This window comes from Myiozetetes cayanensis, unplaced genomic scaffold (genome assembly GCF_022539395.1).
Source record: "Myiozetetes cayanensis isolate MyiCay16 unplaced genomic scaffold, myiCay2020 scf13, whole genome shotgun sequence".
In the NCBI taxonomy this organism is placed as follows: Eukaryota; Metazoa; Chordata; class Aves; order Passeriformes; family Tyrannidae; genus Myiozetetes; species Myiozetetes cayanensis.
The window spans coordinates 4,734,191-4,753,135 of NW_026086937.1; the positions used below are offsets into that span (position 1 = coordinate 4,734,191).

Below are 18,945 nucleotides of genomic sequence, written 5' to 3' on the forward strand. Positions count from 1 at the left end.
ACTTTGTTGAAGGGTGGGGTTACTGGCTGAAGCTGAGAACAGGATTTAGTCCAAGTATCGATGACATCTGTTAAAACCAAGCTGGATTTTTACGATTCGTTGAAATGACACAAAGTAAGGAAATTGTGATTATTTTGGCAAGACTTCTTAAAAAATCCCGCCACATACTGGAGCCAAAATACAGTGGATTTGGTAGAATTGCAAACATTTTATTTTATGACATTTGCAGGCCTTTTTTACATTGTCTGTGTTTATTTTACATTTTTTTCAGACAAATTAAAATTGCATTAAATTATAGAAATATTTTTAGGGTTTCAAAGCATTTTATATATTTTTAATGACGACTGACTTTTCTGGCATTGCCACAAAAATAACCTCAATTAAAAAAAAGAAGACGTTTTGATGCTTCACCATTCCCATAAAGTTTACCCTGACTTGTAGTAGGTCTGTCAGATGCATCAAAGATGTGAAAAGAAGACGACTCAGATTGCTTTAATTGAGGACTGCCTGTATTTTTGTGTAAATAATAAAAAAGGAACTAAACCTTTTCTTCCTCCTCGTTAGGCCAAGAATTCTTGTAGATAATTAAAGTCAGGAAGTACAAGTTTTAACAGTTGCATTGACTGTGCTGCACTGTTTTCTAACTCCCATTATCCAAGCTGCTGCTTAAAAGATTTATTTTCTACGGAAAGAGAAAAACACACCAGCTATCTTTGCAGGGTTATCTTTAAGGTTCTGCCAGTGGGAGCTCCAAAAGAAATATTCAAGGCAAGGGAAGCAATCTGAGATGCATACTATAGGAACCTCATTTTAAAATACTGTGTTAATAAACCTTCTTGAAGCAGTTTTATAAGCCATAAAATGCATCCTCCCTAGATCTTGATCTGAAATTAAACCACGTGAAAGATACTCTGTATTTTTAAGCAAAAAAGTGTGTTTGTAAGTATTATGCTTTATAAATATTTGAATTTGGGGAAAAGTAGAACGATTTAAAGAGAAAACAGCTGATTCTCGGCAGATGTGTTTTCCTGATGCACGGGATTGTTAGTCAAACTTTAAGATGCAGTCATAGTGTATTTGTAACTAATCGAGCTTGCACGGGGGTTCTGTGCGGAAACTAAAGCTAACGGTGACAAGGATTCCTTTTACCCCAGACGGAGCCTGGGTGCGATTTCCCGATTCTTGGGTGCAGCCGGGGAAGGAGTTGTGTCCCGCACGGGGCGAGGGGAGTACCGGGGGTACCGAGGGGGTGCCGAGAGGGCGCTGCGGGGGCGAGGGAGCTGCACCCACGGGTGAAGGAGGGGGAGTGTTACCGCCGCGCTAATCTGCGGGGAACTGAGCTGCGGGTGGGTTCGGCGCCCGGAGCGGGAGGCGCTGCGGGAACCGCCGCTCCTGGAGCTTCCCCAGGCACTGTCAGCGGCACCGATAGCGGCGGTGGGTCAGAGCCTCGGGAGGGAAGGAGGGGCGCTGCTCGGTTTCCCTCGGTCCCGCAGCGCTGCCTCTGGAGGACGGACGGACAGACAGACAGACAGGTCCGGAGGCAGCTCTGTTAGTACGGACTGTTCAAGGACGGTGCTCAGGCCACTGACGCTGCCTGACCCACCCAGGGTTTAGCGAGCTCCTAAAACCTATTCTGTTGTGAATACGCAGTTAGAGAGTATTTTTTAAAGAGTGCGGTGGTCGGAGCTCTCGAAGCAAAGCGGGGCTGTGTGGAAGCACCGCGCTGGTTCCAGGGAACAGCCATAGGCGTTCCGCCGGCCGGCACAGGTGTCCCTGGGCACGGCGCTGCCTCGGGTGGGCGCGCCCCAGGTGTGGACGAGCCCGTGCGTCCCGATGGATCTTGGCGTTCAGAGGGAATCGCTCCGAACGCGTGGCTTTCCCACCACCCCTCCCAGCCCCGGCCGCCGCCCCGGTGCATAAAAGCGACAACGACTGGCATTTCGCGGTGAACCGGGAGGGCAGGAGGGGCCGTCCTGTGGCCGAGGGAGCGCCGCCAGGAGCTCCCCGGCCCCGGGGGAGCCGCTGCCCGCGGGAGCCGCCGCCGCCCACCCTCCGGGCCCGCACCCGCACTCGGCCCGGGGCACCGGCACCGCGGGGCGCGCCGCCCCCGCCAGGTGGCGCTGTTGCTCAACAGTGGCGCCGGGCCGGGCCGGGCGGCGGGAGCGCCGGGGACGCTCCCGGGACGCGGAGCCGCTCCGGGCTCGGCGCGGGGAAAGGTCCGTGTGCGCGGCGGCGCGGCCGCGGCTCCTGCGCCGCTCTGCCGCTCCTAACTTTTTCTTTTTTTTTTTTTTCCCCTCTCCCCCTTTTTTCCGCCGTGCTTCTGCGTTGGGACACCGAGAACAGAGTTACAGACCCCGCGGAGCGCCGCCTGTCCCCGCACTCCCCGTCCCCCTCGCCCGGGGTCCCGCTCCCCTCGCCCCGCTCCGCGGAGCGCCCGCCCGTGCCGGGCGCGCGGCGGGGCGGGGCCGAGGCGGGGCGCGCGGCGCGGGCGGGCGGTGATTGGCGGCGGGGCCTGACGGGCAGGCGGGCCCCGCCCCCCCGGCAATGTCTATCGCGCGCCGCGCTCCATGTAGGCACTTATTCCGCTGGGATAGAGCGGCCGGAGCGCGGCGGCGGCATGGCCGGGGTCCCGATCTGCGCCCTCCTCCCGCTCCTCGTCGGCGTCTGCGGGGCCGTCACCGGCTCCCGGATCTATCCCGCCAACGAAGGTGAGGCTTTGCCGGCGGCCGGGCTCCTCGCTCCCCCGGCGGGGTGCCGGGGGCAAAGTTCGGTGCCCCCCAGGCTGGCCACGGTGCCCTCTCCCCGCCCCGCTCGCCGCCTGCCCCGCGCTGTCCCAGCCGGTCGCTGCCCGTCCGGCGGTCGCGGAGCTGCCCGGGCAGCGCTCCGGGGGATGCCCGCGGCACCGGCACAGGTGTCTCGGGGCGGAGCGGCCGCCGCCCGCCCCGCGCGTCCCCCCGCGCTGTCCCTGCCCCGGCCGGTCCGGGCCGCGGGGCCGCAGCGCTCCCGGCAGCGGAGCCGCCGCGCCGGGGCGGCCCCGAGCCGCGAGGGCGGCTCATTAAACCGGTTCTCCCGGGAGCTCTCGGCCGCTCCGCGCCGCTCCCCGGGGCCGGGGTGCAGCCCGTTCTGCGGGACGGTCCGGCGGCGGCTCCGCGGGGGAAGTCCGCAGTCATCCCCCGCGGTCGTCCCGCGTTGCGGGCATGGGGCGCCGGTCCCTTGGGCACCCCCCCGCGAGGTCTCTCGGTGCTCGGCTGCCCTCTCGGGGTCCCGGGGAGTACCGACTGTCCGCTCATCGCCGCGGTGCGGTCGCCGTCCCGGGCGGCGGAGATGCGGTGCCCGGCGCTCCCGGGAGGCGCTCCGCGGTCCCCCGCAGGTGTGCCGGGGCTCCGCCGCTCCGCGCCCGGGAGCGGCTCTGGCGCGCCGGGAAGCGAGCGTGCGATTCCTCGGACCTACCCCTGAGAGAGTTTCTAAGTGTTTTAAGATATTGGCGCGGTCGGAACTAACGTTTCGTTTCGAGTGGAAGGTGGATGCGATCGTGCTCCACACATATGGAAACGTTCAGGTAAACGATTTATTTTAATATTGCCTTTTGGCAGCTGGAATTTAATCTGTTTTATTTGTACCTTTCTGCAGTTACCTTGCTGGATTCCAGATCAGTTCAGGGAGAGCTGGGGTGGATAGCAAGTCCCTTGGAAGGAGGGGTAAGTTTTAAACCGCTATCTGATCAAAAGGGTAAAGGGGGTGATTAGTAACTTTCAGAGAGTCCTAATGGCTCGATTATTGTTGATTGTGGTGAGGAGGTCAGATTTCTTCCTTGGCTTACCAAGTGAATTACTCTTTGTTGAAGAAACTCTATACTCCCTTTGGATAGTTCTGTCATGGAAGAAGTGGAAACCAAAAGGGCAGAAAAGAGGTTTCAGAATTAGGAGATTGGTTGAGGCAAGGGCTTAGATGCCTATTTAAAACTGAAATACCAACAAGAAATGTGATCTGCCGGCTGAATTGGCATTCTTGACTGCTATTATTTTATTTGTGGACCGTCTCGGTTGGGGGATGTTCAGGGCAATTGCTGTTCTATTTCTGGATGAAGGAGTGGGGATCAATATATATGATAGACCTTATGGTGTGATGGGACAGTTGCCCTATTTCAGGATGTAAACATCATATGTTTTGGTCTCTGAACAGATAAAGTGCAGCACCCAGTGCTTGATGGTGATTCTTTGGACTTTCTTTCGATGTACTTTTCAATAAGACGATTGTAAGAGAGGATTGCTTGAATGCACTGCCCAGTGGTGGTGTGAAGATAAGAGGTTCATTGCTGGGGCTTAGAGCCTCCTTTCTTAGTGGAGCTGCACACAAGGTAGATCTATTTGTTTAGTTTAGCTTTATATTAGTGGGTGGACACCTTGCTGCTCCCTCTGTGCCCTGACCTGCAGGGTGCCCAGTGCTTCTGTGGGAAACTCCTGAGAGTGTTGGACTCTGGAGTTGCAGGGTTATGAAGGAGACTGCTCTTCGTGGGACTTTTTTTTTTAATAAGCAATTAGAAAGGCTTTTTCTTTCTTCAAATGACCAATTTAAGAAAAATGCCAGCAATGCACACTAAACATTAGTGTAAAAAAAAATAATCTCAAATCCCTTAAATATTAAAAGAGCAAAAGCAGCTTAGAATCCTTAAGCAGAAGTAACTAAGTCAAAGTGATTGCAAAAAGAAAAGTGCTGAAAGATCAGGACCTGTGCACAACAAAGCACTGGATTCTTCAGGAAACCTACAAATTTACTTTTTTTGTGTGTGTGTGCGTTCCCACTCGTAATTAGAAGAAGCAGAGCTAAGGAAACAGCAGTGAGCGGAAGGAATCCGAAGTTGCATTGGCTGGTGATGCATTATGCATAAGCTCTGAATAACCATAACATGGGAGAATGGGGGATTGTTTTGCTCCCCCATTGTTGTTCTGGGTGAACTTGACTACGGTCCTGGCTTGTGCTCTGCCTGAGCACGCTGTGCTGTCCCCAAAACTCGGTTTTTCAAAGAGGAGGGAAGTGATTGGCAGGCCTCTGGCAGCGCCCACGGTGCACATTCACTGCAGATTGCAGGCAATTGCCCTCATCTTTTGACAGTGTGGAAAGGTACAGCTCTGTCTCGGTGAGAGTCGGGCTTTCTTGTTAATCTAGCACCCTAGAAAGGTCGATTAATAAGGCAGGGCCTTTCATATGGCTCTCCAGGGGGTATCTATGCTGTGTATTAAAACAGGACCTAAAATACAAGTTTTAATAAGTCAGCAGTAGAATCAATGATCAGAGGACAGCTGTATTTTATTAATGGCTGTTGGATTCCCCCTTTCCCCCCCATGTTTCTTCTGAAAGCACCATGCAATCTTGAGAAGGAAATGTGTGCTCTTATTGTGGACGTGACTCGTTTCACTAAACCCACATACGTGTGTTCTATTTTTAAGCCTGTAGTGAAAAATTTAAGAGTATATGGCCTGTCTCTGAGATACAGTGCTTGGAAGGCTTTTAGTTTAACTTCATGTGCTGCAGATTTATTTCAAGCAGCAGTGACAAACTCCTTTATCTTTCTGGGAGGATTCTGTCCTTTAGTGTTTTTCTTTAACTGTGTATACTTTATTGTCTATCGAAAGAGGTATTTTTCTAGATCTGTACCACACTGTTCCTAAGGTGTGAGGGTTGTGTGGATAAGAAGGGCTGTAGATAAACACAGTAATTTAGCAGTGACTAGCAGTAATCAAATATATAGTAGCCCTGGAGGAATTAATGAATTGCATTATAAACGTAATTAATGATTTACTCTTGCATTTCAGAGTTGAAAAGCAGGTTTTGTGCCCAGAATGTTTTATTCTGCATCATTAAACTGTGGGAAGAGTTGAATTATAAAAGTTAATTTCAGCTTGAAAGAGAAAAGTTACAGCTTTGACCACATACTTAGAGTTACAAGTCATTTGCAGTGGCTGGAAATCTGGGACTGTGGTTATTTTCAGCTCCGTCAGAAAGACATATGTTTGTTTTTTTTTGTTTGTGTGTTTATGGAATAAACCCAACTCTGTATGTTTGTGTGTTGGTCAGGAGGTGGGTGTGTTGAGAACTCGATCTGAAAAGTTGCTGAATTCAGTTACTGTCTGTCTGTTGACCTCAGCGGTCTCTTTATTGAATCCTCTAGCAGCATCCTCCATTGTGTAAATGCACTAAAGGAAATCCCATCAACAAGTATTATTTCCCTCTGCTTCTTCCTTTCTCTTGTGTCACACACAATATAGGTAGCATAGACAATCTGAAGATAAGCAGAATGGAAAGTGATGGATCATAAAGACAATATTGTAACTCTAAACCAGCTCTGTAGCAGCTGTTAATTAAACAACTCTGTCTTCTTACTAACAACATGTTATGCTTTACATTGATAGATGACTTTTTAAGATTTATTTTTTCCTTTTCTGTGAAAAGGAGTGACATGCTGAGTATTGATTTCTCCCCTCCTTCATTTTAATTTGCAGTTATCTCTAGGCAGCAAATAAAATATTATTCTTTCTGCTCCTAGTGACTCATGGTGCTAACTGCTGTCATTCTATAAACGGATTCAGCTAAGCTGGAAGCTTTTTAAGTAAAAATCACTTGCATAAGAGCAATCCTTGTGAGAAGAATGCAGGATATTATACAAGAAGCCCTTTAACGTTAAGAAGGCTTCTGTTTATCAAAGCCATGGCTTTAGTAGTTCTGAAAAGCACTTCTGGGAAGTCTCTTTAAAGTTATTACTGTTTTCTAAGGATAATTTTATATGCTTCGTTGTATTGCCTGCAAACCTAGTCAGCATATCATTATCTAATATTTTTTAAAAGAAGAATAAATTCAATAGTATAAATTGAAGTGCTATGTGTTTGGGTTTTTTTTTTTGTTTGTTTTTTTTTTTTTCTGGAAAGATTTCTCTCCCTAATGCCCCTGCTTTCCCTTCTCTTCCCACCAGGAGAGCACTGTGATAAACTTTTTTCTGTTTCTGATAATACTTAAAACATTTTTTTTTTTTTTAAGAACTGTTGGGTATGTGTGCTCTCCTTTTCTAAGTTCATCACGCTGAACTCATGAATCTCTTCTTTCCATACCCTCCTGGGATTACCTGTATTGTTGTTGTTTCATAGTCACGTTGCCTGTTAGTTTGGCACTTCTGAAGATGTCTGGACTTGATTTGAGGGGTGTAGCAGTTTTGAAGCATGCTGCTACCCTGATCTTTCAGCACTTTACCTCTCTGTTAACCTTTTGGGGTCTTTGATGATATGAATATAGCTGTTTTCTGACATTTCCTCCAGGAAAAGATACGTAATAGTCTTGTTTTTTTTCCCCACCTTTCCCCTTGTAAGAAACTCTGCTTGGGTAATGAACTGATGGTGGTGTTGCTGGTAGACTGATGCTGTTGTCTCTTTACCTGCTGTTCCTTCTCTAAGTGCCACCAAGTCAAGGACCCGGTTCTCTGTAGACAGCTGTGTCTGCCCAACTCTGAAGTAAAGCCTGTTTGCCGAGTGTCTGTGATATGGGGAGCCCAGGAAAGGAGTTGGCAGCTTAGAGAAATAATAAGGGCTGGCTTAAGAATTTTTAAAATATGCGATAGTCATGCCAGAAATGTGGATGTTGTTCTCTCCATCTTGTGCTTTTTGTGTGACTAAGCCATGCTGTGTCAGTGTTGGATATTCCCATGTACAAGCCAGAGCCCACGTGTTGTCCTCTGCAGAGGAAACTCTGTAGGCCAGTTCTGCACGGTGAGTCTGTGAAGTCCTGTGTGTAGCCCTGATCTAAGCAGGGTCCTGTGGACTGAACTGTAGTGCCAATAAACCCAGTCAGTTGATGCAGCATTCTTGGATTGGTTCAGAGGGCCTTTAAAACATGTTTGCTCCTCGAGGCATTACTTGATTTGGAACTTGTTTCTCCTGGACGGATTCTTCCTTTAATGTCCAAGTAGTTGAGGTCCTGGCTGTGGCTTGGTCTACTGGCTTGCTTTTATTTCTTTGTTTGTTTGTTTGCCTGTAATGGCAAACATGAAGATTGTTTGCTGTGAAGCTCAGTTGTTCCTTTTAATACTGACATGTATTTTTCTTCCCCTTTTCCTCTCTGCAGTGGGAGGAAGTAAGCATTATGGATGAGAAGAACACTCCGATCCGCACCTATCAAGTCTGCAATGTGATGGAGCCCAGTCAGAATAATTGGCTACGAACTGATTGGATTCCCCGTGAGGGGGCTCAGAGGGTATATATTGAAATCAAGTTCACGCTCAGAGACTGCAACAGCCTGCCGGGCGTCATGGGAACTTGCAAAGAGACTTTCAACCTTTATTACTATGAATCAAACAACGATAAGGAGCGTTTTATTCGAGAGAGCCAGTTTGCCAAGATTGACACCATTGCTGCTGATGAGAGCTTCACCCAGGTGGACATCGGAGACAGGATCATGAAGCTGAATACAGAGATACGGGATGTGGGACCACTCAGCAAGAAAGGGTTTTATTTGGCTTTTCAGGATGTCGGTGCCTGCATTGCTTTGGTCTCTGTTCGTGTCTTCTATAAGAAGTGCCCGTTGACAGTTCGGAACCTGGCACAGTTTCCAGACACCATTACTGGGGCTGATACATCCTCTCTGGTGGAGGTTCGTGGCTCCTGTGTCAACAACTCAGAAGAGAAGGATGTGCCAAAAATGTACTGTGGGGCAGATGGTGAATGGCTGGTGCCCATTGGCAACTGTCTGTGCAATGCTGGCTATGAAGAACGCAATGGTGAATGCCAAGGTAGGATGAGCCATATTGTACTCTTCATTAGGGCTTAGTTGAATGCATAATTGAATCAGAGATGAGAGTAAATGGAGTAAAGCCAGTAATTAGCAGCCCCGTGGGATTTGGTGGGACAGAGGGGTTTAATGAAGAAGTCCAATAGCTCCAGGTGGCAAGGCTAAGAATTACATAATGTAAAACAAATGATACTGCCATAATAGGCAGAAGGTGAGACACATTTTCTAGCTGGGGCCTAAATTTGATTTGGCTCACGATAGTCACTGAAGTGTAAATGACTGCATAACGGTGCAGTTGAGCTACCGTTGTTTGAAGAGACAAATCTTTCAAGTGAGCTTTGTTAAGCGCAGGAAATTCTGGCAAAGTCTCCTTTGGATAATGCAGTGGGTTAAGAACCAGTCTGCGAGGCAGGGACAGGAGTTTTAGCTGGATTACTTTCCCACTTTGGGAAGTGGAAGTCTTTGGTGTTTTACTTGTTGCAAATTTTTAGCACTAAATACCCTTTGATATTTGACACTGCTGCCTTTGTTAAATATTTTCATTTCTAAGAGAGTCTCTATTGTCAGTTAAATAATAGAGGTGCTAGGATACTCTTAGAAATGCTAGAAGTCTCCACCCCACCCTCCCACACACACACACCATCCTGTGTGCTGCAGAATTGGGGATTAAAGTGTGTATAAAAGACAGATTCTCCTAAAAGAAAAAACCTCAATACCTATATTCTCTACATCTCCCTTCTCTGGAAAAAGAAGTTGTAAAAGATTAGGGAAGGAGAGAAGGGAGTTTATAAATAAAATATCTTTAGCCTCTGCTTCTAAACTCTTGCTCATGTAAGCATAAATTAAGATCAAACTTAAATGGATTCTTGCACAGGTCAGCGAGCTTAATTCTGCCTGGTGCTGAATTGAAGGTGCTCAGCTCCTGAGGGGATTTGGAACCATGTTTTTGGAAAAGGTTTTTTGGAGCCAGTTGCATTATGTCTTCTTGTTGTTCTTTTCATGAGGTCATTTTTTTGATCTTGAGACTAAGCACAAGTTAGAAAAGCAAGTAACTGACTGCTCTTGGGCTGGACTCCTGAGAGAATGGTGCCTTTTGAATGTCTTACTTGATTCCTTTTAAATGCTAATCTACAGTCAATATGAAGTTCAGTAATATGTGTTGAAATTAAGCTTTGTTAGGAGAGAAACACTAAGTGTGAACTTCAGCTTTAATTTCTAGAGTTTTTGCTATATGGCAAAAGCTTAGGTATGATATAGTGGCAGTAAAATTGGTGTGGGCTGTACAGAGAACTGCAAAATGAGCAGCACAATGATAGGGCATCCTCTATGGGGTAAATTACTCAGGTTTTTTGTTTGTTTGTTTGTTTTGTTTTGTTTTTTACTATTATTTGGGGTTTTTAATCCAGTGAGATGGAAACTTAAAAGCCTGTTTATGGTGAGATGTGTGAACCTGTGGCTGTGGTACTGACTGGGTGATGTGGGGAGAGCCCTTGGTGGCTGTGGAGATACTGTTACTCTCTTAATAGCTCAATAACTTCTGGGCAAAGCTTCTCGACACATTTACAGCCTGGCTTCTGAGAGGAGGAAGTGAAGGGTGGTGGGGGGGGAGCACATCTTGGTTTATTGCACAGGGATTATTCTGCTTTCTCCTGAAGGCCTATTAGGTCAGTACTGGGTCATTCTGATTGACACAGATCTACCATTTTTCAGCGTCAGTGGCCCAGACGTGATGAGCTAATTGCCTAACAAATCCTGTGTTGTTCAGGGGAAATCTCTTGAGGTTTTACTGGTGGGCAGTGGTTATACTGGCATGCACTTTGAATTTATTTTTGTAGTGTTGGACTAAACCTTAGAGATGAATGTCAGCTCACCTAACGGGTCTCAGCTGCACCTGAGCAAGTCTGGGCTCAGGAAACACAATTTTCTGTTTCCCAATTAACAGGAAGATCAGATGATGCCATATTGACAAAGGCAATAGAAGCATTCTGTCTCTTGGGCTCTCCAGAGTGCAGTTGGCCTGTGCTAGTCACTTTGAGAGTATTCGAGCCAGCACATAATTTAAAAGCGCTAAAGCCATTTCATCAGTGCTTGTTTGTGGTTTCCTTTTCTCCACTTGCCATTCTCCAGCCAGAACAGTTTACTGGGAAGTTCCTCTTGGTGCATTCATGAAGCTCACCGGAACTGTGCACCTCATCTCTGGTTTCCAGCGAGGCTGTTAAAGCAGTTTGGCCTTTGACATCACTGAATGAGCTTTCCCCTTTTCTTTCCCCTCTCAGCTTCATCGTTTAGCAAGTGTTCTGCTCTGACAGGTTTTTGGAAGGGAGGAGGAGGATGAAGTGAGGAGGATTCCTGTGGTTTTGGTACAGAGGACTGGGGGCAGGGGCAGAGAGTTTGAGTTTGGGAAAGTCTGTGAAAGGGTGCTGGTCTGGGACTGGAGCTGGTGAGCAGGTTCCACCTCAATTGTTTTTCAATAGGTTGGCTGTGGCAGGACAAATACAAGGAAAGGTCAGAGGTTGTCCGTTTCCTCATCCATCTTCCCTTGTGATCCTAGGGTCAGACTTAGGGTTGATTAAGATCTTAAATGTTTGACAAAAGCTCAGTGGGCAGAAATAGTTCAGGCCAGTTGCACTTGTTGGGAGATCCACAGTTGATGTTGGAATTCCTTGTCTTCTCCTGGGACCTGCTCTCTGCCACGCAGTGCTGGGGCAGACCAGCTGGCACTTGGGTTGTCCTTTGAGCTTCTTCAAGTTCACTCAACCTCCTGATTTTTTAAATAATGCATTTTCCTTGAGCTGCTTTTGCTTAATTTCTGATGTGTGTGTGGGAAGCATAATGGAAAACCACTTCACATCTAAAGTTATTCCTGTAGTGGGAGTTAATGACTTTCTGACCTCAAAAGGGATTTTTAAAAAATTGTGTCGGTGGTATGGAGGTATTTGAATATGATGACAAAACACTGTCCTTCCTCTGACTGCTATTTTTTTTTTTACCAGCTGACTTTATTGATGATGATTGTCTTACTGAACATACATAAGTGCATGTGTATTTACAGATGCAAAAGCCCAGGGTAGGAAGGAAAAGGAGCTAAGTATTTTAATCCATATTTATTTGGGAAGCTTCACAGGTGTGTCATGGCAGTGGTTCTACAAAATTGGTCCAGATCAGTAGAAATATTAGGTGAGCACTGATTCTTTGCTTGCAGATGATATTGTAGCTGTGAACCTAATGTAAAAAACCATAAATTCCAGTTTGCTGTTTTGTTTTGTTTTTTTAATTTTCTATTACTGTTTATTTTCCCTCAAATGTTCTGTGTTAATGGCTGTCCATTTAGGAGAGCATAAATGTGGAATATTGTTGATGAACTTGACTATCCCAACTAGTGACACATCTCAAGGCTAAGGCAATTAGTGCTTTAGGGCAAAGCTGAGACATAAAGTAATTTTCGACTTCTCTTGTACGCATCATTGTTATGTAAATTGTTTTGTTACACATTAATATAATGTGGTTTGGATTTAGTTACGATTTCCTTATGATAAAACACATATCTTTCTAACTCAAAGGAGGAGAGGGGAAAACAAGCAGGAAGGGAGAAAAGACAGATTAAAGAAGCAATAGACTGTAGCCATCTGTGATGATTTTGATGCTGTGAAATTACAAATCTCAATTTTAGACCTGCCATTTAGTATAAATATGTGAGACAGTTGAGATTTTTACTGTGATACTGTAAAGGTTATGAGAGCCAACAGCTTTGTCTTCATCTACACTTGCTTCTGAGTTGTGAATTGGCCAATTGGCAGAAAATCCAGTGTCATTTAAAATATGGCTCAGTCCTGGTTTCATATCACTGCTGTTTTTAGAATTTTCCTTGGTACTTTGATAAGAGCATCCCTAAGAAGTAATAATTTGAATGATAAGATTCTTTTTATCTCAGAGGCTTTGAAGAGTGGCTGTGATCATTGAAAGCAGCAGTTCAGTTTACATCAGAAGGGTACAGTCTAATTATATGTTTTTCTGTGATAAGATTTTTGGATGGTGGGTTTTGTAGGTGTGGGGAAGTAACATAATTTGTGAGTACTTTCCCATTTTAGTCATAGATAACTTTTTTTTTTTTTTGTCAGAATAGCACTGATGTACAGTCTGGCTGCACAAAAGGGTAATCAGAAGGGTGACTAAGACAGCGCAGATTTGAGATTTCAGAAGGATTTTTTTTTCAGGTTGATTATTTTTGGCAGAGGGGGAAAAAATGCATAGACTCAACATGTTACGTTTTAAAAGGAGCTGAGAAGACGGAAGCTACCAGGCGGGGCCTGGGAGTGATACTGAAACACAGTCTGTCTGAACCAAATTTAGTTGGTTCTCTTCTCTGCTGATTTGGTTATGTTATGTTCTCATGTAGCTCAATAGATCTTCCAAGGGTTGCTCCCTCTGTGATTTTATTTTATTTTATTTTATTTTATTTTATTTTATTTTTTTTTAGTTTTTGGTACCACCTGGTGCATTTCAAAATATCAATTTAAATGTCACTGCAGGCTCTCTGTTGCTTTTCTCCTGCCTGGCCTCCTCAGAAATCAAGCCACAGTTGTCAAGCAGTTGTCCCTTCATGTGTTGCTTGGAGAAGGGCTGGGATTGCTTCCTTCTGAATTCCTGACAAAATTTCTGCTAGTACACAGGGGAGCAATATCTGGTCCTTATTCTGTGTGTTACTGGTGAAAAGCACGATCCTCAGAATCAAAGCCAGATGAGCTGTTGTGGTGGTATGAATTTCATGGTAGGTCTGGGTAGTCTTTTGTGGGACTTAGAGCCCATCTTCTGGTTTCTGTGTGTGTTCTTATAGGGGGGAAAAAAAAAAAAAAAAAGGCAAAACAAAACTTTGCAGACAGCTCATCTTGTGTGTGATGAGTTCGGTATTTAGATCTTGGCTGGGTAGGGGTTATTATCTGTCTAATAATATGCTCCACTGAGCTTGGTCTTTATTGCGCCTGTGAGAAGTGATTAAAGAAATGCTCAGCAGTACACTAAGGTCTTTTGAGACTGCATTAAAAAGCCCCCCAAACTTGTGAGATAAATATCTTATCTGGTTTCGTTCCATTATGTCACATCCTTTTCAAATGTTGCAGGGAGCAGGTGAGGTCACACAGTTTTGTGAATCAGAGACAATTAACACTCCCATGACTAAATGGCCATTTTATGAATATTCAGAGCCTGCTTCACCTCCCTGGGAAGCAAACATGTTGGTTCCCTTCTCCTTCCTCCTGCTAGAGACTAGGGAGGCTCTCCCTGTGAATGGGGATTGGCAGCTGTCGCCAGCTTTGCCTTTTGCATGCAGCAAATTCCTCATTTACATCTTTTGTATACACCCTCATGCAAAGTAGCACACCCATTTCCCCACTTCACAAAGGAGATAAGAGCTTCCTTTGGAAAAGCCAGCCAAAATCTCCTTCTGTGTATGCAGAGCTCAAAGATTTGGATTTTATGCAAATGGATTCTGGTTTGATTTTTTTTTTTTTTTAAATCTCTTTGTTTAAGAGATAGTGTAATATTTGCACAGTGTGCTCCTCATGTCTCGAAGTCTCCTCTTGACTGTGGCTGACTGTCACTCTTGCCCCAAACTGCAGCTTCAAGCCAGCCTGTGGGAAAGTGCTGTGCTCCAGAACCCTGGCCTTCTCTGCAGAACGATGGCTGGGGTGTGGAAGTGCCTGGTGGGGCTTCTTGTGGCTCGTGGGGCTGCAGGTTCTTGTGTGTCATCTCCTCTAGATGTTCTCCATCACGAGGCCCTTCTATAGCTGCATCCTCAGCTGGTGGGGGGTGACCAAGTGCAGGAGGTGGGATCCCCTCTGTGCAACACATGCATAAAAAAGCGTTGCACTTCATTTAGACAATTCCTCTTGCTTGGTACCAAGGACCTGCTCAGCCCTGGTCTAGTGCCCTTCCCTTTGCTGTGCAGGCTGCAGAAGTGGCCTTGGCCCATGGTTATAGTGTGGTGAAAAGGGGCTCCCGGCACTTGGGCAAGTAAACATGCAGAAATGCTCTGCTGTCTTTATTTATTGAAAGAAAATAATCTGTGAGAAAAGTTCTGCTTTCTTAAGCCTCATGATTATACGAGAACCCGTATTTTATTTTATTTTTGGTTTTAGTGGCTTTCTTTTCTTTTTAACTTTGCTTTATTTCAACTTTGCTTAAAATTGCCTTTGGCTTGAAATAAAGCTGAGGCTCATTAAATGCTCCCAAAACACAGGGTTGTTCAGAATGGATTTGTTGAAAGGTTTATTGATATAAGTTAGAACACATGCTGCATGAATGTACTATATTTCTTTAAAGTACTGTTTTTCATTTTGTGTCTTTATAAATCAGTGGTATGAAATTGGGACCCCGATCGTGTTGGGGCTACATCCTATAAGAAACCAGAAGGAAAAACATGGTTGTGGGGAGTTTTCGTTTTTGTTGGATGTCCAATTAGTGTTTAACTTGAAGGTAATTTCACAGGGGTAGTAAACTGCGCAGTGTGAAACCTGGTGGCGTAATTAAATGGAGGAAAGGCTCTTTAAAATAACAAAGGAACGTGCAAAAACTTTGCTTTTGTCCTAATAGTCACCCAGAAGGGGAGGTCATGCTGTTTAAAGTACAATATGGATGGGCTATTAAGGTTTGGAGGAAAAAAGGAGGGAAAAAAAAAAGCTATGCTGTACAGTTGGTATTTGCTTTGGCTCATTTAGTCATGGATGCCTAGAAGAAAACCTCCATTTGCTGGTTTGCTTTGTTTTTTTTCTTTAGATGGGTGGGTTTAAATCTCACTATTATTAATCTGTACAAACCCAGTGAAAGAGGTGTGCTGGGAAAACAGGCCTTGGATTCACTGGGGGATTGGTGCTGTGTGGCTCAGGCTGTGGGGAGGCGGTGGTTTGAGCAGCCTGAGCAAAGGTGGAGTCCTGGGCAGGAGGAAGAGGAGGAGGGATGCTCTTGTGCTGCTGCAGATGGAGGATGGAAGACTAGGGAACCTCCCCAGAGGCCCACAGGATGTCTGTGGTTGAGATAAGACCAGAGTGAAGACTGCCTCTAGTGTCCTGTGTCCCCTCCTCACTCATCAAAAGCAGTTGATCACCTTTCTCTAATAAGGGACCCATCTTACATGCTGGAGCTCCCTGAAACATTATTTGAACTAAGGAGATCAATAACTATTGCTTCTGCTTGTGTATGTGAATGCTTTGTACAGCCACACTACAAAGCTGCAGTACAGTGTCTTAATTACCCAGATAATCCTGTTTGCTTGTATTTTTAAACTATGGAGCGCTGGGTAATTATTCAATTCTTAATAGAAGGCAAATGGCAATGTAAACAATAATTAGGATGTTAGACTAATGTGCTTCAAAGCAAATTGGATTTTTTTTCATACCGTTCAGCATGAAGTCCCATAAAGCTGACAATTTAGTGGCAAGCAAGCAAGTTCCAGTTTGCTCATATTTTCTGGTGTTATCTCTTCATGCCTTGTTTCTGTGAATGAGTTTGCTCCGATGCTGCTGTCTGCTCCAGAACCAATGTCAGGTTGGTTCTCTCCATTTGCCTACTCTCTCCTGCAGCTTTTTGTCCCCTGCAGCCAGGGGCTAGAGGTCAGCAGCATCCCAAATTCCTTCCTGTGCCAGGGCAGGTGGGCATGGAGGGATGAGGCTGGTGCTGCTGGTGTAGGTGGCATCAGGCTCAGTGGGCTGTGGCTGCCTCAGGTCAGGGGCCAGAGAAGAAGGATCAGGCTGAGCTTGGTGACTTAAGCTCTTCCTGCATCTGGATTCAGGTCTTCTGCTTGCCAAGCAAGGCTGACTTTAGCCTTGGAAATAAAGACATACTTCAAGGGAAAGTCAAGTTTTCGGCTCTTTAAACTTTGAAAGCAGGGTAATATGCTGGTGGGTCAGAGCTACTACTCATTAGTAGCTTAGCTTGGAGAACGCTCCTGGTTTTCACAGCTCACTTCGGGTTTTACTAGAAGCCACAAACATGGATGTGAAACACTCAGCTGACTTCTGTTCTATCTGCACAACTTGTGTATGTAACACATTTTAGTGCTTCCACAGACCAGTAATTAAATCCTGCTATTGTATCAATTCCTCACATTGTGTTTAGCCAGTGATTGAAAACTGTGTGTTGGTAGCAAAGGCATTAGTCAGTAATGCTGCTGCTTTCTGAAATACTTTGATAATGTCTCTGTCACACTGAGGGTTTTGTCTGGCCTTCGCCATGCGTTCTCAGCGGTCTGAAGGGATTGAACAGATGCCTTTATTTTCCCCATTATCAATGCTAAGAAAGGCCAAAATATTTTCCAGTGTTGATGCTGAATTACAGAAATTGAATTACAGAAATTTAATTTTAACTACATTTTATTCTTCTGTGAAGTGTGTTTGTGGGGGAATCAATGGAACGCTTCAAGATGTTATGGCTGAATTTTTTCAATACTAATACAGGCTATCTTTATATTAATAAAGTGTGCACTTAGAGGGTGTGGATTTTCTTATTTTAAATCTCAGAGGCTTCTTGCCAGGCCACATTTTAATAGCCCTAATTAACAAGTCTGTCTTTCCATACATCAAACATTTCTGTCTGGAGAGTTTAAGAATACCGACCAGCGCTTCTGTGAACTTGGGGCTTGAATTCATTTGTTTTCAGTTTTAAGTGTTTTCTGCTGTTGAAAAAGACATCGCTGCTTTGAAAACAGTTTCCTTTTGAAGTGTCCCTGCCTAGCAATGACTGAAGCAGCCAATGGGCAAATTAGCATGTTAAAAGGACTGGATCAATACCTTCCCCTCGCCTCTTCTCTGCTGGGGCTGGGCAGCCCTTGCTCGGGGTCTGGCCAGCTGCACCTCTGTGTTTCCGGGGAGCTGTCAATAGTGGCATGGGTTGGATCAAGCTGAGGCTGGTTGATCCAGTGCCCAGGCTCTTTCAAGGATGGCAATTTGAAAATGGATTTGAGGGAACTGATAGCTTTGGGAAGATCAGACAGCTTGTGTAATTATAGACAGGATTAGAAGGAAAGTGTAGGGAGAAATAGGAGATCAATCGTAGGGCAAAAGTTGGCTGAACTCCTTCTGATGCTGGAGTATTTTTGGTTTTGTTGTACTTAGCTGGTGTGTGTAGAAGATTTCTTTGGGCTTTTTCAAGAGACAAGTAAACACAAATTAAAAAGAGGGTGTGTGGGCAGTCCCTACTGTTTCGCAGCTTGGGGGCAGTGGCTGCTGGATAAGCATAGCAGGAGATGCTTAGATACAACTGTGTTTGCCGACAAACTGAAGACGATGGTTCTGACTTCCCCCATGTGTGGTCTGCAGCCCCTGCCTGGGTGCCTGCACACCTGCAGCAGCACCTTCCAGGAGCACCAGGTGGGATGCTCTCTCTTGTCCTTGGCCTTTCTGGTTGCCAAACTCCTGCTCCCTGACACAGGCCTGGAGTCTTGGCGCAGTGCTCAGTGTCTGTGCCCTGGTGGGAGACACGGCCCCTGCACCTGGGCTTGGTAGTGGGGGGAAGCATCGAAGGTTCCTCCTGTGGCCATCAGTGTTAAAATAATGAACAAATGATTGCAGTAATCAAGATGGCTCTGGAGCTGTTCTGAAATGGAGGCTATTTCTTTTTCTTGGGAGGCTTCCTGCGGTCTCACACGCCAGAGACGCGAGAAGATAACAGAGTTCTGTTGCTGTTTCTTTGTAGTGGCTTCGGTGTTTGCATCTTGCACATCTACCAGCCTTCCCTTAATCTCTGAAGTCCCCTAACGCAGTTATTAGGTTGACACATTTTGTCCACTCGTAATTACTTCTTGGATTTCCTCATTTATTTTTGTGGTGATCAGTAGTGTCCAGGGTAGAGCTAATAAGACAGCTGAAATGAGGACCAGGTCCCTATGCGCACTCCACCTGCTCATTAATCAAGGGCTATGCAGTTAATGAGAGTAATTTCCAGGTAATATTTAATCTCAGAGTAGCAATAGTTACACTTAATGTGAAGGAACTTTTTTTTGCGGTTTGTTGCTGAAGTCATTCCCATGGCACATTGGAAACTGTGCTGTGCTACTCCCAGATGCACTTCTGTCAGGCTACCCAAATTTGGACTACTTCCAAAAATTCATACAAGATGAAAATACTGGATCGAATACTTTATGCTGGACACGACACTTCAGTGGGTGCTGAGTACAACACACAT

General features: G+C 45.7%; 1 protein-coding gene across 1 annotated transcript in view; it reads left to right on the top strand.

Annotated features, from left to right (window-relative positions):
* The first annotated feature begins 2,571 nt into the window (after positions 1-2,571).
* The window catches only part of EPHA4 (EPH receptor A4), a 106,348-nt gene continuing 89,974 nt past the window's right edge, over positions 2,572-18,945 (top strand). The window contains exons 1-3 of the mRNA XM_050307974.1: positions 2,572-2,708; positions 3,631-3,698; positions 8,110-8,773. Of these exons, the coding sequence (XP_050163931.1) occupies positions 2,618-2,708; positions 3,631-3,698; positions 8,110-8,773 (823 nt within the window). The 5' untranslated portion in view covers positions 2,572-2,617. The remainder of the gene's footprint in view (positions 2,709-3,630; positions 3,699-8,109; positions 8,774-18,945) is intronic.